Genomic DNA, 21,046 nt, shown 5'->3' on the forward strand with positions numbered 1-21,046 from the left:
GAGCCTTGTGCTCTTCTGCCGTGCATAACAGGAACTGCTTTGGTTCCTTGTGGTGTCTGCCTGGACCATGAGCATCCCACTTGTCCCTTGGTGTCAGGAGACTGACTTTTGGGGTAGAAGGTGTGTACTCTCATTAATCACATCACTGCTGGTGTTGTGATGAGCTGGAGAAAACCAGCAGGGAGCTGTGTTTACAACCCAGCTGGTTTGCCGTTGCTGTCAGCCTGAAGTCCATCCCTGCTCCCTGTTTGTGATGGCAGTGTGCTCCAGTGTGCTGTGCTGACAAATTGCTGACCCGTTTGCTTAACTGCTTCTTTAATGCCACGAACTGGGTTTGAGTGTTGCTAAGACCTAAGCTAATGTGAGCATTGGAGGCAGTCCAGGCTTTCCACAATGTGTTGAAAGCTGAGTACTTGCCTATTTGACACATGTACTGGTTCTTTTTTACCAGAAAGAAGATCCTGTGAGGAGCATAAAAGACTGCTGGGATAGCCCGAATGCCCCTGCACTTTCCACCTGCAGCAATGCAGATATATTCCGCCGAATAAATGCCATGTTGGACAACTCTCTGGATTTCAGTGGAGTCTGCACCACGCCTGTCACAAAAGGCAAATGTGATGCCCTGCCAGGTGAGGGAGAGGGGCTGCTGGGGTGGGGAGGTGCTTGGTGGGACCTCGTGGTGGTGATCCTCAGTGGTGTGGGTGTTGGCATGCCTGGTACCGTGGGAGGGGTTTTAGCTTGTGTGCCTGAAATGGGTAATTTCTGTATTCCCTGGCAGTGTGTAAGTGCCTGGGAAGGCTTGCTTGCCTCTCTGTGGTGCTGTGGGTCATGGTGGGCAGGATGTGAGTGCTCCCTGCCTGGCCTGCCAACTGCTGGTAGGAATACCTCAGCAGACTCCATTAGTCTGCCTCTCCTGGAGGCAGGATTCATCTGCTCCCAAGGTTGGTGAGGCTGAGTTGCTGCATACACTGAAATTGCAAAAGAATTTTGAAAAACCATGTTTGCCACAGGTCAGTTAACATGCATGTAAGAGCACAGGTGGGTGCTGACTTCCCTGCAAAGCCAGCTTCGTGTGATGAAATCAGTGCTGCAAGCTTCTGTTTGCTCCAGGCTGAGGGGAGTGGGCATGTTCTGCTGCCTCAAGACAGAAGCTCTGTGCTAAAGCAGAGAGTGTTTGGTCTGGTCTTATTTTTATCCAAGTGAAGGATGTTCTTTTGTCCCTTTGCAGCAGCCTAGGTCTGCCAGTAAATGTACCTGTGCCTGATACTCCTTTTGCCAGCACACCTCTGAGCAGCAGTGCTCGTGCCAGGATTTGGGGACTTGAAAGGGATTGCTCTTGCCTCTCTAGCCTCTGAATTATAGGGTCAATGAACACTTCAGCTGTTATTGGAAACAAACTGACCCCTCAGGATAGGTCCCAAAACAAAGTGGGAAGTAAAGGACTGAACCTCCCCAGCTGATGACCTTGCAGGGTTCCCTCTGCAGAGCAGGTTTCTCTGCAGTCACGTGGAGACAGGGTTGCCTTGACCTCGTGGGTAATCTGAGTTTAATCAAATGGGTGTGGAAAAAAGCTCTAAATGAGTACCTGCACACTGTATGGGTCTGTTTGATGCCTGTACAGTACAACTTTGTTCTGGGCTAACAAAATGACTGCTACCAGATGACTTCCAGTGCAGCTTAATCTCCTGGGTATTTGAGGACTTAGCAGTGTGGACCTGGGGCTGATCTGGCCATGTGATCCCATGCTGGCGATGCAGAAATACCAGAGGAAGTGAATTGCCTGCTTCGAGGCCTGGATCCACGGCCAGCATTGCTTGAAACCTGTCTGGTAAAGTAGAATTGGAGGCTATGCTGGCTACTCCTGAGCAGTGGTGTAGTGAATATTAACCCATTCAGGTTAGTAGTGCACTCTTAGATATTTGCTGCTGTGTTGAGCTGATTTGGCTTGGATTTTTTTTTTTTTTTTTTTGGTCCCCTGGCACAGTAGTAGCCAGTGCTGTATCTGATCTGGATGCCCTGGAAGCATAAAGGAGAAATAAATGTAATACTTTTTTAATCTCCTTGCAGGGGGTGAATGAAAGAGTTATTTTTGGCTTCCTTGTTGAAATCTTTGCTTTAGCCCTTCCTACTCCATTTGGAATGGGAATATTTCATAGGCTCTTAGAACATGTTTATGGTATTTCCTGATTAAGTTTCAGCTCTCCAAAGTTAACCTGATTTATAAAGGAGATGTCTCTGCCTGCTAGAGCAGATTGATCATGTGAAGGTGTGGGTTCGTGTCTGGGCTTAAGAGCTGGCACAGCAATTTTAACTTACAGTGCTGTATTTGACTTTGATAACTCTTCTCTGAGGGATGGGGGTGTTTGCCTGGCATTGAAGTAGGAGTTCTTACTGACCTGCTGCTTGCAAGTCTGTGTGTTCTGTCACTTACTCTGGTTTTTCCTAGGGATGTCTGGAGCAGGGGGTCTTACTGGTGATGCCTGGTTTGGAAACTCTTGAGTTTCCCAGTGGTGTTAAACTGCTTGTTTCCGGTGATAAGTCCTGTAGAAGACCTCTCATAGGGCAAGTACACTGGCACTTGGGTGTAAAAAGAGGGGTTTCCTCTAGCAAATGTTATTTTTGCTGCAGGGAAACCAAAGTTGTGTGTTGGGGACACCCTAAGCAGCTTTTTTTACCTGCTCTGGTAGCCGAAGACCAGTCTGACCAGTGAGTGCTGGGGACCAGGGTGGGGGCCTTGCTCAGCAGTAGTTATCTAAACCAGGAGGATTTTAGCTTGTGTCAAATCCCTTGTATAGTGACACAAATGCTGATGATGTTGTGAGGAAAGAATTCCTCACTTCTCAAAGGATACTGGGCCCTGCTGCGCTGGGCTGGTGGAGGGCTGCCTTGGGCCAATAGAAATGTGAAGGTACTGATAAGAGAGCGACCTGGGCCAGCAGTTATCAGCTGTAAATTCGTGAATGAGTCAGCATCTGCCAAAGCATCAGCAGCTCAGAGTTACTGGTCTCCTTGCAGTCCTAGCCTTGTTTCCTTAATGTTGGAGCTGGGTCCTCTGGGTAGGTAAGGAGGGCCTGAATGCAGCAGCTCTGCAAGTTTTGTCCTGTCTTTGGGGCTGAAAAGTGCAGGAGCTGCTCCTGATGTTTAATAGGTTGCTAATGAGAGTCTTCTCCGTGAAAAAGCTGGCAGTGTCAGCAAAGATGAGAATCCTGGGGCATCTGTGATCTATAAATGGGGGAGTTACTTTGGCACCTGGACCCTGGCTTGGGTTGTGCAGAAATTCACACCTGATGGGCTGTAAGGCTAAGCAGCTGATTGCTAAAATGCAGAATACAGTGCAGGTGGTTAAGCCTGGAACAGGTTGTTGGAGCTGTTTGCCTTGCCCTTGAGTCAACTTCTGGGTAGGGGATCAGTGGAGCAGAGACCCTTCATCTCATGTGGTGTTTTGTCTTTGCTCCAAGTCAAGTCACTTCTGGAGAATTCCTGAGTCTGTGGGGTTTTTACTTGTGCAGGAGCAACTGTTAGTGAGACGAGATTATCATGAAATTCCTTGCTTGGGCAGGCTTAAGAACCTGGAGGTCCACCATGAATGTAGTAGGTGAAAGGACTGTCTTTTTACAACTTAAACTCTTTTAATTCCAGAGCTTGGGGAAGAGACTTTATTCCAGCAGTAAATGCCTGGACTTCAATCTATTCGTGGTCCCTCAAGCTTTTCAGTTGTCATCTTCAGGTCAAACTAAATTTATCCCGGCTTGGAGTTGTGTTGAAGAAGCCCCTTTGAGCACTAAGAGGATTACACGTGGTGGAGGAGAGATGGCAGAAGTTCATGACCTTTCACTAATGCTATTGGGGAAGCACGTGTGGAGACACTTTACTGGGCTGACAGTGAGGCCCTGCTGGGATCAGTCCAGCAGCAGCCTGAGCAATGTGAGAGGACAGGCTGATTCAGCACTCCTGGATCCACACAGTCACTGTTATCCCCTTCTGGGCAGAGCTGGGACTGCTGCTGCAGGTTCAGCTTGTCACACCTTAAGTTGGATGTCTGTAAAGATCAGTTTGCAGCTGATGATACTCCTTGGTGAACTTGGTTGCCTTGTCAGAGCCAGCTGTTGGGATACCCGGGCTGACCACCCCCCTGAGGTTTGTGGGTAGCTATTCCAGGGGCTCTCCAAGCACCAGGCTCGGGGTGCTCTCCCAAACTGTGAGGTGCAGTGGTGTGGGGAGAGCTGTCATTGTAGAACCTGTCTGGTGGCTTCTGGGACAGGGTCATGGTGCTTCCCAACTGCTGCATGTCCCACTGCCTCATTCCTCTCTGGAGAAAGGCAGCACCTCCTCAGTGCAGGCCTTAACCTCTAGTGACTTTTTGTGTGGTGCTGGAGATGGGAGAGGCAGTGTGGCCTTGACAGAGGCAGGAGTCAGCATCTCCTGATGGTGCTGCTGGAGCAGCTGCCTGTCCTTGAGCAGCTGCTGCACAAGGAATGTGATTTTAAAGCTGTTGCATATGTTTATCACCTCTCTGAGTAAGAACGCGGGCAAGGACAGTTTCTTACCTTGGCTGCTGGTTCGTTTTCTAGGCTTTAAAGCCGGGCCTTGCTGGGTGGAAGGTGCTGTTACATACACCAGCTTTTGAAACTGTAGGCACAACTTCCAGCTTTAGTAGAGCTGGGAGTAAAGCTCCCACGCTAGCTTTTGTATACCTGTTGCTATTTTCAGCTGAAGGCAGTGCTTTGTTTAAAAGGAGCTTTGAAGACACGTAGGTACCCCAAATGTCCCAGCAACGTTGATCTCTCATTCATTAAACTCTGCTCATTTAACAGCAACAAAGCTGGCATTATTTTGCTCTAACTTGACAGTCTATTGTGTGAAGAAATGGGAGATGCTTAAGTGACTTTCTTCGGATGGGAGAGGCTTCAGGTGCCAAGTTCAGTGTTTAAAGGCTCTTAGTTGTGGCCCATCAGGCTTTAATGACTCTGTGGCTGCTTTATTTAAGGAAAACTGAAGGACAAATTCAAACCCAGACTAGCTGATGAATAAATCGGCTTCCTGTTTGCTCTTAACTGCAGTCAGTTAATGACCTATCACTTGTTTAGTCGTCCAAAGGGTGTCTCTGATACTGTAATGTAAATTCGTCTGCAGCCCCAAGGAAACATTCCAGACAGCGCTGGATGCAACTGACCTGATATACATGGTCTTGAATCAGGGAATAAAATGCTCTAGGATGCAGGGACCCAAATGGTAGTAGCTCTGCTTACCTGGAGGTGCTGAGGCAGAGTAAAATTCTGAACAGGAGCTCACCTGAAGCTGGCAGAGCCATTTTGCCTGCCCCAAAGAAATGCTGGATGCCACATATGCATCCAGAATAGGGAGATTCCACACTTAAGCCCCAGAAAAAGAGCAGACTTACTTCCCTTGGTCTTGTTGGCCTTTGGATTTGAAGTGTCACATGGCCAGGTTTTTGCCTACACATCATGATGCTTCTCTCTACTGGAAAGTGCTTCTAGTAATTGGGTTTTGTATCAGATATGCAGATAGAAGCAGGCCAGCGTTCTGCAGAGCAGGGACTTGGCCTAGAGCTGTTGTATTCTGCCGTAGTCACAGACTGGTGGTGTTCCTGAAGATCCAGCAGTTATATGATTTGTTCTGAGCTCTGTCACTCAGGTTTTTGGTGCTGTAATTCTGTGACAGTCTCTGTTACTCTTGGAAGAGGGAGGCAGAGCAGCAAGACTGTTGCAGTGTCTCTTCCTTGGTTTCTGAAGTAGCTGTTTGCCAGCTGCTCAAGTGTTTGTGGTTATGGAATAAGGCAGACTCCTTCATCTGGCTGTGAAACAGGTCACGCAGCAGCAAGTGCGTCCACTTCAGGACCTTTGCAGATTGCAGGGGAGATGCTTAGTTGTGTTTCAGAAAAACCTCTTGTTACTAGTAGGTTTATGGTGAACAAGTGCTTTTCTAAGTCCCTAATGATCTCCACTGCACTTTAGGAATACAACTGACTCATCTGACAGCTTTCACTTGGATATTTGTCTTGTGTGCAGAACATACTTGAGAGGCTTAATTTTCAGGGATGCAATTCCCAGCCTTTACAGTTGGAGGTGCAGAGAAGTGTGAAAGGCAAAGCAATGCTGCTGCTGGCTGCTGCTTTCCTGTTCGTCTTCTGAGGGCTTCTCCCCCTGGCTCTGGCTTCTTCACATTTGGTTTGGAAGTTGAGCCTTGGTCAGAACTCTAGTCCAGGGAGTAAATCTGGTTTTGTTAGAGAAGAGAGCTTACAGCTGAGCTGGGCTTATTCTGCTGCCGTCAATGCTTGGGGCCTGTTTAAGGAGGGGTTTCATCTGTATTCAGGCCCTGGTGGAAACCAGGATGTGGGAGCAAAGGGAGAGCTGTCCTGGCTGTGGAGGTGGTAGGAATGGGATCTGACTTGGTTCGTGTTTGCTTAACTATTCTGAGAAAAGCCAGAGCAAGAAAAACCCTGTTTACTGGATTGTTAGCTGGCCTTCCTGGATCTGGAAGGCTCAAACACCTGAGCACCTTTGTGCTAGGTTGAAGCACCCCTTTTCCAGAATGATGGCACAGTGGTGCTGCTGCTATGGGCTGGGAACTGAATCATGCTCCCTGCTCCTCCTGCTCCCTTAACCCACAACCTGCCTGTGGATCACAGCTTCTGCTGTCAGGCCCTGTGGATCCTTCCCATGCAGGCTTAGGCTGTAATTTCCTAAATATTTTCTTGTTTGAAGTGCCTGGTTGGTGCAGCCATGCTGCATACCAGATCAGGGGAGAGAGCCAGGCTTAAAACTAACTCCCTGTGGCTTGGTTTTAACCAGATGAGCTCCCCAACCCAGCTTCCTGTGTGGGAACTCACCTGCCTCAAGTGGTTTGAGTGGGGAGGGTGGGGACAGGAGCTGGGCCTGTGGGAGCTGCCCTTGCCTGCAGGTGAGAGCTGAGCTCTGGAGATCCTCATCTTCAAGAGCCTTTGGAATGTCTTCAATCCAGGGCTCACAGTTTAAAGTCTGGAAAATGCAGCTTTCCATGTGGGTAGTGGTGTGGAAAGCTGTCTGGCCTGTGCTGTGGCATGGCCTGGCTGCAGGGATCTCCTGGACAGGCCAGGAGGGAGTCACTCAGGAGAGACACTTGCTCCAAGGCCAGCAAGGGAGTGTTTTGTTAAGGACTTTGTTCTCATAATGCTGTTGAAATCAAACCCAACAGACTTGGGAGGCAGGAGCTCAGTCTCTCCCAGATGCTCGGGCACGAGCCCAGCACAGCGCCGCTCCCTCTGCCAGGATGGTTGGCTTCCAGTGGCAACTCCAGGGAAAAATCCAGGTTGGAAGGGCTTGTGCTGGTGGTTGGTGCTTGGAAAAATCTGCAGTAAAGCATTTGGGTTGGGCTGTGTCAGATTGCAAAGTGAAGTTATTTAGTATTTGGTCGGCATTTAGATATTCACAGCTTGAGGTTATGACTCTTAAACTGAATTTTTGTTGGAAGTTTAATTCTTCCTGCTCTAGTATCTGATTAGTTTTTTCTGCCTACAACAGTTGGTTGCTTTGTAACAAATCTCCAGGCTCTGGACTTTTAAAAATAACTAGTCCAGAAATCTGTGTAAGTTCTCTTTGTTTTTTTAGTGGCTGTTTTGCCTGGATGACCTGTATCTGTCTTTCAGCCTGGCTGGGAGTATTAAAGGGGAAGCAGCTTGGGCTGGTTGTTGGCTTCCGATGGGAAAAGGTCTAATTAAAAACTGCTGGTTATCTGAGTGGATTCTGCTCTGTGCTTCCACAGTTAGAGCTGTAACTGGATTGCAGGGAGTTTGTTTTTAATGTGGATTGAAGTCATCAGAGGGAATCATGGATCTTTTACTTGAATCTGATTTGGTTTGATTAAATTAAACAGTTTATTTCCTGAAAAATGCGGATAGTTAGGGAAAGCTCTGCTACTGCAGAGTGAGTGCTTCCTGTCACAGATAAATTTGTTCCCTATTTTCCTTATTTCTTCAGTTGTGGGTTTCATCCAAGCTGTTGGGATTCAGGTTTTGCTGTGTGTCTGTATTCTGTGTCCGTGCTTTCCAGAAGATGAAGCTTGGTGGGAATTACTCTTTTGAGACCTAGCAAGATCCCTGGTCCCCAAAGGGAAGGGAGTCTCCTGCTGCCAGGGATCTGTGCACAGCACTCGTGCTTTTTCATAAAGGCAGGAATGTTACATATTCATATGGACAAGTTATGGTTGCTGTGGGAACTGAGTTGGCTGAGCACTGTGTCTTGATCTTCTCCTCCCTATGTTAGAGATGTCCAAAACAAGCCATCAAAAAACTGTCTGGGAAGAATTGATGCAGTGGAATACCATGCTGGAGATGCAGTGTGATGCTGTCAGAGGAATAGATGCTGTTACAGGTGCTTGGTAGTAATGTGACTGAATTGGCACTACAGCTTGTACTAGTATTACTAGGAGTAGGAAACACCCTGGTGGATGCTATCCTGGTGGAGTGCTGTGGAGGAGGCTGCAGCTGGGAGGGGGGAAGGTGACATGTTGCCAGCAGGTTATGGTTTTAAATACTCTGATCCTGCCTGTGGTGCCTCAGTCCCCTCCCTGGGGTCAGGGCATGCTGATGCTCCCAAAGTGCCATGGGGTGGAGGCAAGGGTCCTGCCTCTGGCAGCAGTGGCCTGTGTCACACATAGGCTACCCAGCTGCCACCAGCCTTTGCCTGGGCTTTGCTCGTGGGCATCCGAGTGGCATGGGATGTGGAAAAGGAGGCCAGGAACGCTGTCTGGGATGTCTGGGGCTGCACGTGAGGAATAATGTGACAGACTGGAGTGACTGCAGAAGAGCCGGGAGCGGTGTGTGGAGGTGTACATCTGATGGCACAGTGGGAGGCTGTGGGGGCAGGGGGAGGAGGAGGAGACAGCTGCTGCTGCTTGGGAGTTGGCTTATAAATGCCCTCTGACTCAGATTTTGGGTAGCACAGCTGAGCATCTTGTGGTTTCACCAGCCCCCAGATCCCTGCGTTAAACTGGAATTCTCAGACTATGAACCTGCTGCGTTTCCTTAGGCTGTTGGCATGGGCTTAAACCAAGGCGAGAATCCACATCTCCAGTACTGTAGGCTTGTGAACACCCTGCAAGGGAGGGGAGGGCTGGGAAAGGGGGGACCAGGCCGGCGAAAGGTAAACAGGCCATGAAGAATTCCTGGTGTGAAATGGGTCTGCTTGGTCCTCTTCCTCCTGTACCAGTGGGATTTGCCTGTTTGGGCTGGAGCAGGGCTGATGAGCTGCTCTCTGGGTTGTGGGGGTTGAAGGTTATCCTTGTTACTCAGGGGTAAACAATGCCGAGTCAGTGAGGCACAGTGGCCAGGCTCAACCAAACAGATTATGCCAGCAGAACTGCGAAGCTTTGCATCGGCTCTGAATCGGAGCCAGCAGCTGGAAGCTGGCCAGGACTAAAGTGTTTTTGGGTTTTGTGGGTGGAGGGAGGCGGGGACAGGAGAGCTGGGTAGCACTAAAACTAACTGTGCTCTGTCGCTGCTTCTCTCGTTGTTGCTGGGGGGATTGCTGCCTCCAGCCTGGTGTCTGCTGTGCCGACGAGCCCTGCTTTGTGCTGCCTGCCTCCCCTGATTTACTGGAACTGCTCCTCTTTCCTCCTGCTTCCGTCTTGTCTGTCAGGGGAAATCGTCTCCTTTCTTCTTACCTTTATTTTGTAAGAGCTGATGCAGTTCTCTTGCATGGCAGAGTGACGTCACTGTCAGCACAGTAAGCATCAGCAGCCTGGTCACATGCTGACCCAGTCAGTAATGCAGACGGGATAGGAAGGTGGAGGGGCCGAGGGGGGTGGGGGGCTGGATTCTGGACATATGGTAGCCCTCCCTTTTGGGGTGCAACTGCTGGTTGCAGGAGCTGTGGCTTCAGAGCGACGCGAGACCCGGCTTGGGGCTTAATGCTTTGGAAAACTCCTGCTTTAAAAAGAGAAAAACAGCCCTGAACTCTCAAGCTTCTGTTTGTTCTCCATCTGAGCAGACATCCAGGACTCTGAAGAAGCAGTGGCAAGCAGGATGCTCTTCCCTACGTCCACGCAAGAGTCTTCCCGTGGCCTCCCAGATACCAACGATCTGTGCCTTGGCCTGCAGTCTCTCAACCTGACAGGGTGGGACAGACCCTGGAGCACCCAGGACTCTGACACTGCAGCACAAACCAGCACACAGTCCGGTGAGTCTGCTGACACATGCAGCAACAGTTGTTGGATTCTGTGTGTGTTTTTGGCTGGTTTCAAGCTAACCTGGAGCGATGTGCTTGTGTAACAGGGTGCTGGCGGCAGCTAACGGGGGCTTCTCGAGCCGTGCTGCTTTTGTAATGTGACAGCTGAGTTGGGGAGGCTGTGGCTGCCTGTGCCACAGCCCCCTCTGCTCTGCTGTCAGCTCACTGCAGATGAGAAATGCCCAGGGTTGTTTTGCTCAGAGCTGTAAAGCTGCTGGAGGAATAAGCTCACCAGGAGAGGAGAAATCCTCTTGCTGTGTTTGGAGGGAGTGGGTGGGGGGTGTGGTGTCAGGAGGCTGAACATGCTGGGTAGGAGTGAGGCTGAACTTCGCTCCAGCAGCCTGAGGAAATCCCTGGTGGCAGGGAGCTCTGCAGGTGGGGAGGGGTCCCCCCTGTGCCCCATTGCCAAAGTCCTGGCAGCCTCACTTGCCCAACTCTGCTGTGGGGTGTGGTACAGCCAGCACCCAACAACTTCAGCCAGGTTGGGGCTGGGTGGGAGACTTGGAGGGATCCTTCTCCACTCCCACGCTCAACTAGAAATAGCGGGCTGTGCCTGGCAGTGGGCTGCAGGAGATGCAGTGGAATGGCTTCTTGTTTTAACTCTTCTGGTCCAGCGCAAACCTACGTGATGGGCAGGGTGTGGGCTTGCAGCCACGCGCTGCTGGCTGGTGTGCCCTTCCCCCTTGATCCTCTCCAGTCTGCTTTTGCAGCCGGGATGGGCTGGGGGATTCCAGGGATGCTGGGTGCCGCCCCACCCCCCCCCCCCAGCAATGTGGGGGTCCAGTTAACTGTTTGAGACACCGGCCTTCCCTGTAAAATCCCAGGAGGAAGGAGTGATGCATGCACAAACTTAATGCATCCTCTCAGCCTGGTGTTGGAGCAGAGGGGTAAAACAGGGAAGAGTTCACTTGGTAGCCTTTGAGGCGTGTAAAAACCAGTTTCACAAACAGTGTGTTCGTTTAAGTATCAGTCTGTGGAAAGATCTAGTGCTTTGGCAGAGTTTGTACAAGTACAGCCTGGTTGCTACAGAAACTCATCCCTTTATAGCAGCATGCTGCTGCTTTGTTAAAAGGGGAGTGCATCGCTATGCAGACTTGGGTGACACGGAGGCCCCAGGCATGGAGTTGGTGCTGACAGGAGTATAGATAGCTTCTTGGGTGGGGGAGCTGGGCAGTGGGGCTTGCCTGTGTAGATGTTTGGAGGGCCGAGGGAATGCTGTCCTGAGCATAGGAAGAGCTTCTGGGACACAGCCCTGAGTTGCTGCATGAGTTGTAAAAGAGCAAAAAAAAAGTACTAGTGGGGTAGCAGAGTTTGAACAGCTCAATCTGCACAGCTCGTTTGAGTTTCTGCATTTAATTTCCACAAGACTTGGCATGTGGGGCCTGGCATGGGCACTTGAGGTCTGCCTGCAGCCCAGCTGCGGTAGCTTTATTAAGCTTTGCTCTGCTCCAGTGAGCAAACCTCCACATGGTCCTGTGGGCTTCCCCTAATGAACCAGGGAATACCACACACTCCTGCCTGTACTTTCATTGCCAGCTGAGACCTCGAAGGAGGAAGAAGCAAGTTGTTGTTAGTGTGGAGTGGGCCAGCCAGGTGCCTCAGAGCTCTGCTCTGAGCCCCTTCTGGCTGTTGGCAGACTGGAGCCCTGCTGTTCCCTGTGTCACAGGGTCTTTAATGGATGAAGAGCACACTTGGAGCAGGTGACATCCCCTGGAGCGACCCTGCTGCTCGCAGCCCTGGCGCTGGGCTCGGTGCGCAGCGCGCTGCGGAACGAGGCTGTCACACATGGGGGCAGCCCCTTAGTGCGGATGTCCCAGCTCCACCTGCTCCTCTGTAGCCATCTCCAGAGCTCTCTTGGCCAGCTTCCTGCCAGCCTGCCTTGGCAGAGGCATGGATGTCTCCGCAGTGCTCCGGCAGGCAGGCGAGCAGTGCTGGCACGAGCCCGGGGCAGGATCTGCGCCTCAGAGGTTGGGTGGTGGGGCTGGCATGGCCATGCCGGTGGTGGGAATTTACTGCTAAGGGGGTGGAAGGGCTGCTGGTTTCAGGAGAGAGATTGAGTTGGAGAGGATTTGAAGGTGCTCTGGTGACCTCTCTGCTCACAGAGGGTGTATCTGGTGTCAGGTGCCCCCACTGACTGCAGTGCTTTGTGCTGGAGCTCCTGCCTGCCGCAGAGGCCTGGATAGAGCTGTGGAAAGGATCTTGCCTCAAGCACAGCCCTGGGCTCTGATGATCTGTGCTCACTGGGTGGTTGTGACAAGTGTGGTAACAGCTGGTGGAAGATGGCACCCAGTGCTGTCTGGAGAGGCCTGTTTCTTCACTTCTGACTCCTGGTATTCCCATTAGTACACAGAGAAGGAGTTGGTGGGGTGTAAGACCTGCCCAAGTGCAGCTGTGCTGCTTGTTCAGAGCAGCCTCTGGCCTTCAGTGGCTGTGCAGAGGGTCCAGTGCCCTGTGGCTGGCGGTGTTGTGATCCTGAGACAGTGTTCTCCTTCTCACTCCCACACTCCCTTTGCAGATGAGCAGCAGCTGGGCCAGGAGTGCCTCATGGTCTGGGCTGCTGTTACTCTCCTGCTCTCAGAGCTGTGGGGATGGTATGTGCTGGCTGGAGAGCTGAAAGGCTGGTCCTGTGCACAGCTTAGTGTTGCTTCAGCCACCCACACCTCCCATCTCTGTGGGGCCTTAGCCCTTCCTCAGGGCCCTGGAGGAGTGGCAGTGGAGCTCCTTGGGAGCAGAGGGCTTGTAGCTCAGATGTGTTTTCTGAAAGGCTGTGGAACACTCTGGGTGGCAGAAAAGTGTCCCGTGCCTGAAAGCTCTGTGGGTCTGAGGAGCTGGCAGATGCTGGTGCTTCCAGGTGGCCTGTCCATGCAATGATGGAAAGAGGGAGGATATGGAGAGGATGTTGCTGTGTCTGAGTGCTGCTGGGGTCTCCATCGGGGTGTCCTGCAGGCAGGTGAGGCTGCGGCAGTGCTGGGCATGGGGGAGGGCTGGCACTGCCAAGCAAACTGTTGTGCTGCTGGCGCCCAAGCGTTTGGAAGGTTCCAGCAGTGACTCAGCTGTGCGGACCCACGGAGAGGTGGCTGGAAGGGTGGAAATGCAACAAAATAGCTAACAATCAGGCTAAAAATATTGCTGATGTGGTCCCCTGCAGTGCTGTGCTTGAGTACTGATGGGCTGGGACCTCTTCTCTGTCTAGTTCCTGCCAGCACCGAGCTTCCTCAGCTTGGGAAGGACCTTTGGCTGCAAAGCCTTCTGGTGTCACCTTGTGCTCCCAGGGCGTTGTCACCACACAGCTTGGTGCAGTAGCAGCACATGCCAGCTGACTGGGGGCCGGAGAACAGTGGGGCTGGCTTTTATGCCCCAGTCCTGCCTACATCCTCTGTTCCCGAAGGGCTGCTGAGCCCCTTGCGCCTAGACAGGGTTATTTGTGAGGAGTTTTCCTTCTGCACCAGGCCTGTAATGCACAGAGGGTGTGTGCTGAGCTCTGGGGAGTGTGCCAGAGGCACTGCTGGTGCCTGGAGAGGCTCTCTGGAGGCAGTGGCTGCTGCAGGCTCGAGCTGCTGGCACTTCCTGGCTGTAGGATTGAACTGCTGTCTCACAGCCGGCAAAGTGTCTCAAACCCTCTGCTGCCACTAGATCTGTCAGGCTGGAAATACTTCAGCAAGTCCCAGCAACCTGCTCTGTGACCTGGGGAGGGACTTGTGCAGGAAGCTGGCCTTTAACACTTGCAGTCCTGCCATTCTGTGTTTCTTGAGGCTGCATTTCCCTGTCTTTAGCCTCTGAGTAGGCGAGCAGGTGTGCTGAGATCTGAGTTAAGAGGCAGCGAGGTGGGGCTGCCCTTGATTATATCCTTTACCTTCACTGCCCTGTTTCTCAAGGGGTGCAGGCAAATGGGGCCTCGATCCAGTTTTTGCCTGGAGAGCAGCAGTGCACAGCAGATTTTGAGTCTCCCTGCCTGGCTTTCAGCCTGTGTGCCAGCTGCTCACTCTGGCTGGTCTGTCCTGCCCTACATTGGGAGCTGTCCCTATGTGGGACAGCAGACTTGCCTACAGGGAAATCACCCTAAAACCAGTCTGTTAACACTAAGTCTGCAGTGCTAACCTGGGAGTGTTTTTAGCAGGATCAAGTCCCCTGGAGAGGATGTTGGGCTCTTGAGGTGAGGTCTTCCTGCTGGCATCTGATGGAGCCCCTTGCTGCATCTGCCTCTCTGCTTGTTGTGTGACCTTAAAGCTGCTGGTGTAGCAACAGATTTGAGCTTTTCCTTGGATTTGCTCTTGAGACTGCAGCTCCAGCCTCATCTGTGCCCTCTGCGGGGTGGCTGCTGCTGTCTCATTTCTCCAGCCTGCAAGGTTGCAGCTCCTGTCGCTCTGGTTCTGGGGAAATGGCCCATGGTAAGAAAATGCTGCTGAATCTTTCCAGCCCTTGGCAATTCTGCTTCCCAGAGCACAGCAACTCGTTTTTGCAATAAGTTTGCTTATCTGTAGTTGCTTAAAATCTGCCAGGCTGGAGCTGCGGGCAGTCTGTTGTGTGTTGCCTGGCAGATAGTGAGGCCTCAGAACATGAATCTCTCTGAAGTCTTCAAGGCAAAGCCCCATCTGAAAGATGAAAGAAAAGACATGTTGCACAGGAAGAACGGTTGTTGTCATGGACTCCTTGCCTTTCTTCTTGATAACAGCAGGAGGGATTCATAAGCTGCTCCCTGAGGTCAGGCTGCTTTCAGTGTGTCCTCAAATGCTGTGTGTGGTGGAAGGCACCTGAGCCCCCCAGGGGAGAGGTGCTGCTCAGCCTGGGGTGGCTGTTTATAAATACAGCATGGCAATAACTGGCTTTCCTCAAGCTGCTGGTTTGAGTGGTAGGATGCAGAGCTTGGGGCAGAGGATTTAGGTCCCCAGTTCTCCATCTGTTTAATTTGCTGCTTGGCTAAGCCATGCCAAGCTCCATAGAGCTCTCCTTTGTGCATGTCCAGGTCTCTCCTTGATGTTTTTCCCGCTGTCTTTTGGGCAAGTGGCTTCAGCTGACCTAGGTGTGTCCTCAGCTCCTGGGTATTCTGACTTGCCTGTGTAAATCCTTCTCCTTGTGCTAGGGGAAGATTTCAGAGGTGCATCCTGATGGAGAGCTCAGTGTCTGGACAACACTAGTTTGGCATCAGAGTCTCCAAGTATGATTTTTCCTGCTCTGTAATGAAAGGGGTGCTTTGGGTGTGGGGGGAGAGCACTTTACCTGAGTGATACCTACTTCCATCTAAGCCCAAGTATGCCCAGGAAACTCAGTGAAAGGTTCCTTTGTGCTGCTGGGATGAGGAGGGAAGGGCAACTCCTGCTCACCCTGGACCTGTGCCTGGCTCAGGAAAATAGGTATCCAGTGTTCTGGTGGTGGTCCTGAATTACATGTTCTTGGTATGCTTTATTCCCTTGAAAGGATGACAGACTTTCCCAGCAGCCTGGTTCTTTGGGAGCAGGTTGCTGGTGTTCAGAGTGTAGTAATGGAAGCAGAGATGCGGTGGTGGTGTTGCTTTCTGTGTGAAGGTTGTGGATGATAACAGTGTAAGGGCACCAAGCTGGGAGCTGGTTTGGCTCTCTGGGTCTCCTGCTTGGTGCTGGTATTCCAGGAGTACCTGAGACAGCCTTACTAAGAGCTTGTCCCATGCCATCCTTGTGCTTGTATCACTCTTCTAAGGACTTGCTTGATGTGGGTGCTTAATGGGCACTTGTTCCTTGAATGTGTTTCCATAAGAGCTGCTCATGCTCAGTGGTCTGATTCCTCAGTGCTTGGCTTCAGCCACCCGTGCTGGAGAGTGGGAAACACTTAAAAGCTGCACACTGCTCATGTGGCAGCAGTATTTGATCCTTAACAGAATAAAATATGTATCAAATAAGTAAAAGAAGTATCAAACCTGAGCTTGGTTTCTAAAGGAAGTTGCTCTCAGTCCAACTCTTAAAGCTTCCATTTGAGCAGCTTTTCCTAAAACAGATTTATTTTTATCTGCGCTGATGCTGTAAAACAGAAGATGCAAATAGGGGAGTAACTGGAACAGGAACCCAACCAGGATCTCTGCTTGTATCCAGCCAGACCTGAAATGGGTCAGAGCAGCTCCAGTCCTATGCTGGAGGCAGCTTGTGGGAGCAGGCATGTACCACCCAAAACCCTCCCCTTGGCTGCTGCCAGGGAGGGCTGTTTGATTGTGGCCTCTGGAGCGGCCCTGTGGCTCTGTTCAGTGGTGATTTGGAGAGCATTTCTCTTGGCTCACTCAGGAACTGAGCCTTAAAAGGCACATTCCCTTCCAGGGAGAGCATTGGAGCTGCTGTTTGGTGGGTCTGAACTGCCACAGGCAATTCATGGCTTAGTCTTTCCTGTGATTGATATGGAGGTAGCAGCAGGGAGAGTGGTTTAGTGTGTGCAAGCCCTGGCCTGGAGCAGGATTCATCCCCAAAAATGCATCAGTCAAAGCGGAGATGAGGTTTTCCTGCAGCCCTTGCACTGCTGCATGTCTAAGCAGTGGATGTGAGGGTTCCTTGCTGGGCAAACTGACTCAAAAGGCTGTGCTGCAGCTCCATCAGGAGCATGGGACCTTTCTAGAAGAGGTCTTGAATGTGTTTTTGACTCAGTGCCTTTACTGCAAACTCTGCGGCACGTGCTGAGACGAGTGCTTCCACATGGAGCTGATTAGGAAACAGCTTTTGGACCTGCTCTCCCAGTGTGCCTGTAGCAGAGGTTTGTGGGCCCTCTTCTGTGCTCTTGGCAGGCTGGGGTTTTTAGGGTAGCTCCAGTTGGAAGGTTGAGGTCATCCAGCCCAGCTCTTGCTCAGAGCAGGGTAGGAAAGCTGCTGGAGAGGGGCAGAAATGTAGCCCAAGGGGGCTCCAGAAACTATTTCTGCCTGGTTGTTTCCACAAAAACACCTTTTTAAGTGTGTACCTCCCCTGAGCTGGCTTGGGAATCATCCCCTTCCAAAGGATGCTGTGGTCCTTGAGCTGTCTGCACAGAGGCTGAGTGGTGCTGTTGTAGGGCTGAGGCACTGGGCAAGGCATCTTCAGCCAGGGTGGCACCTTCTATCCACATCTGCAAGCTCACTTCTCCTGTGCCTGGTCCCTTAGGTGATGGCAAAACAGCTGAATCACAGGTGCTGTCTGTGCTGCTGCCAGCACAGAGGCTGCTCTCGGGCACAGCAGCTGGTGCCACACATTTGAGATGGCCATGGGGCCATCCCTCCTTGCCCCTCTGCCTGGTTTTCTCCCCAGGAGTGTGGAGGGGAAGGTGAGGCAAACTCCCAAGCTGTGATGCTAGGGGGTGTAGACCTCTGGAAGGTAACAGGGAACCTACACCACTGGTGGGGCTGGGGAGTGCCAGTCTGGCAGTGGCTTTATTCCAGCTGAAGGCCTCAGTGAGGCTTGTGTGCCATTTCCCAAAGAAAATTGAGTTTTGGGACTAAAGTCTGTCTTTTTTCCAGTTGTTTTTCCTTCACTGCAGCCTGCAGAGGGGTCTGGCCAACACCCTGCCCCCTTCCAGAGAGTCCCCCTTCTAAAGGTGTATCCTGGCCTTGACACCCCCAAACTGTGATGCAGCTGAGGATGAGTCACTCACCCTTGTTACCACGTCAGGTAACACACACAGCACAGTTTGCACCCTAGATGTTGCAGCAGATAATTGAGAGGAGTTTGGTACTTAAATATAGAAGTGTTTGTTCTTGAGGCTTGCAAAGCTGAAGCTTGTTGTGCAGAATTTGACCTGAATATGTTGGCTTTTAAATCTCTCTGGGACTGATACATGTTAAAACCTGCTGTATTTCAGTGTTCTGATCTTTTTAAAGACAACTGTGGTTGTGGCAGCCTGCTTAGTGAATACAATTACCTGGGCACTTGTAATCCTGAATTGCATTTTAGCTGTCTTTTCTGATTTTTATATTTACCTTGGGCAGCTGTTTTCTCTTCCTAGAAACACACAGGAGTAAATTCCCTGCCTCAGGAAGTTGTGAGCCTTGTTGTCAGCCGGGCCCTGCTCTCAGTGCCAGCAGAGGACCAGTGCTCTCAGATGTTAATGCAATAATCTTCTAGTTGTTCCCAGTTATGCTGCTGTTTCCATTTTTCAGGGCAAGTGACTTACCATGTTGGTGCCAGAACCAAGAATAGACCTCAGGCGTCCTGACTCTAATTCTGTGGTTCAGCTGTGGGATCATGCTGCCTTTTTTTATTCCCCTGCCCCCTTCTTAGCAAACCAGAAATAGCTGCTGGAATATCTTCAGTTTTTCTTTGCCCCAAATGAAGAATCTGTGAGGGCAGAGGTTCCTCTTTTGTAGTTCAGGAAAAAAAAACGGGTTCTGCTGTAGGTCCTACTTAGATGGTGTTTGCTGCTGCTTTGATTACATCTGCAGATTCGAGAGGTGCTTTTCTCCAGAGCTGGTAGTTGGCTCAAGATTATTGGGGCTTCTGTGGTGATACACCTTGGAGAGGACAGTGTGCCTTGGACTTAGCATGGCTCCTCTAATAACAGCACTGGCTGTTTTTTTTTTTTTTCAGTGGGGTAATGGGAATGTAATGAAAGGTGAAGAATTTGAGCAGGGCAGATCCTCTGGATGTATCCAGTGTGCTGCTCAGGTGAGCTTCGGGGCTCTAAGGACACAGTTCCCTCCACCCCTGGGCCTTGTCCCGTGGCTGCTCCACTTAAGAGGAAGACATTTTTGTGCCACTGCTCTTGCTGCAGCTTTTCCTTGGATTTTTTTGTGTCCCTGTCCTGTGTGCTCCAGCCCCACATTTGCCACTGCAGCTGCTGGCCACGTTTCAGTCAATGTTCCTGTGCAGGCAGCTCCAGGTCCCACAGCTGCAGGTGAGAGGTCCTGAAATTTAGAATTAGACTGGAGTGTTGGTCACCCTTTCCCTGCCATGACCTTTGAGCTGTTTGGTACTGGTGTGTGGAAGGGTAAGCTGCTCACCCTGGCAGCTTGTCTGGCTGTGACACTGCTGAACTACAGCTGTAGGAGCTGGTTGAGGTGCCCATTTGCTTTTCAGACATGCAAATGTTTCTCTTGCCACGGAGTTTCTCAGTGGCTGTAGGAGGTGCTGCTTTTTGGCTGACTAAAACGTTCTGCTTGCTCCCACCCCACCAGGGCAGAGCTTGGCTGGGTGGTAAAAACTGCAGACGAGCTGTTTTTCTGGAATTGCAGCAGGCTATTGTTTAGGACATCAGCCTTTTTTTTTTTTTTAACTTTACAAGCTTATTTGATGCATGACAAAAGAAAGTGCACTGTATTCAGTCTCCAGGGCCTCAATCACACTGCTTCTCTCCTCTGCTGCCCTGCCCCAAATGTGCTGCAGCCTCTGGGCATGGCAGGTGTCACCGAAACCTGGCTCTTCCTCCTGGTAAAGAGCATTCCTGTTCTGTGGGGAGATCCAGGCAGAAAGGTGAACTTCCAGCCTGTGTAGTAGTTGGTGGATGCAGCAGGAGGTCTTAACAGCCTTGCCATCTTTCTTGTGCTGAGTAATCTCTGAGCAGGTAAACTTGTGGAGATGGCAATCCCTGTCTTGCTGGAGGTGCCAGCCTGCAGAGGTGACCCTTTGAAGGCCTTGTTCAGGCAAGTCCTGGACTTTTCAAAGTAGGCTTTTTCAGCCCTGCAGTGAATTTCTAAAGGCTGGAACACATCTCCAGAGTAATACCTCTGAAAGTGTGTGTGCTCCTCTGGCCCTGGGGCTGTGGCCAGGGTGGTGTTAAGCAGCCTGTGCACAGAGTCTGTGGGTGCCAGACACAGCTGGCAGCTCAAGGATGGGGCCTGGCAGACTGTTCCTGCAGCAGGAGGTCCTTGGCCCGCTCTTCATGTGTCTCCAGGGCCATGTGGCAAATGCTCTTCTCAGCCATGCGGGAGCTCCCAATGATGTTCTTTCTCCAGACTCAGGAGGAAGAAGGAAGGAAGGACCTGGGGGATTTTTGCTCTGGGCAAGACTCAGTTTCTGGATAATTTGATGAAACTGATGGACCAGGGAGTGAAGAGCATCAGCACAGATATTGTATGCTGGTGTCTGGGTGGTCTCCCACAGAGCTGAGCTGAAGCATTTTGTTCAAAGGGCAGTTTGGAGGTAGCTGAGGTTTGGTCAGCTCTGTCCATCAGGCATAAACTCAGTGGGTGCTCCATGTGAAGTGTCTGGGTGTGGCACTTGGTGCTCTGGTCTAGCTGGCAGAGTGGTGATTGGTCAAAGGTTGAACTCTATATTGGAGGTCTTTTCCCTCCTAAATGATCCTGTTGCTCTTAAGGTGTTATCCAAGGCAGTAAACTGTCACTTGTCATCAGCATAGTGGTTGTTTTCCTAGAGCCCTTCTTTCCCTGAGCTGCCACCACCAGCAATCCTTGGGGCTCATCTTTATATTCCTCTCATACAGAATGGGCACAGGCAAAGCTGCTAGGAAGGTCTACAAGCCAAATGGCTGCCAATTACAGTGTACAGGGAAGAACTGTGTGCTCCAGGGTCCTGGGCAGGTGCTTAAATTGCACGTCTTACCTGGTGGATGGAGTAGTAAAAGCTATTCTTAGTGCTTGCGTTGGACATCTTGCTGTTGGGACACTTTTCCAAAGTGTGCTCTGAATTGCAGCTTGTGCTGGTGGAGTGATCTGCTTATTAGTGTAAACTGACATTCAGGGTGGTAGTTCAGTGGTTGGTAGTGGGATTTAAAGGATAATTTGGGGTCTGCAGGTAGAGATGACCTCAAGAGTTGAAACCAGTGCTGTGGGCTCATGGTTTGTGTCTGGCTCAGGTATGATGGGTCTGGGAGTCTTGAGTGTGCTCCCCTGGGCTTCTTTAGGGCCGCTGAGTTGATGCAGGAATAATGGTGTATCCAAACAGCAG

The 21,046-nt window shown here is 51.1% G+C and overlaps 1 protein-coding gene across 4 annotated transcripts in view; it reads left to right on the plus strand.

The window, feature by feature from the left end:
* The first annotated feature begins 452 nt into the window (after nucleotides 1–452).
* CPEB1 (cytoplasmic polyadenylation element binding protein 1) overlaps nucleotides 453–21,046 on the plus strand; it is a 31,604-nt gene continuing 11,010 nt past the window's right edge. Inside the window, exons 1-2 of one of the 4 annotated variants that reach the window (XM_059858155.1) lie at nucleotides 453–629; nucleotides 9,987–10,175. In XM_059858155.1, coding sequence (XP_059714138.1) covers nucleotides 554–629; nucleotides 9,987–10,175 — 265 coding nt within the window. In that variant the 5' untranslated portion in view covers nucleotides 453–553. Of the gene's footprint in view, nucleotides 630–9,460; nucleotides 9,723–9,986; nucleotides 10,176–21,046 lie in introns of those variants that run through there. The other 3 variants (XM_059858154.1, XM_059858150.1, XM_059858151.1) reach the window with 3 other exon arrangements.

This window comes from Haemorhous mexicanus, chromosome 13, assembly GCF_027477595.1.
Source record: "Haemorhous mexicanus isolate bHaeMex1 chromosome 13, bHaeMex1.pri, whole genome shotgun sequence".
Classification (NCBI taxonomy): Eukaryota; Metazoa; Chordata; class Aves; order Passeriformes; family Fringillidae; genus Haemorhous; species Haemorhous mexicanus.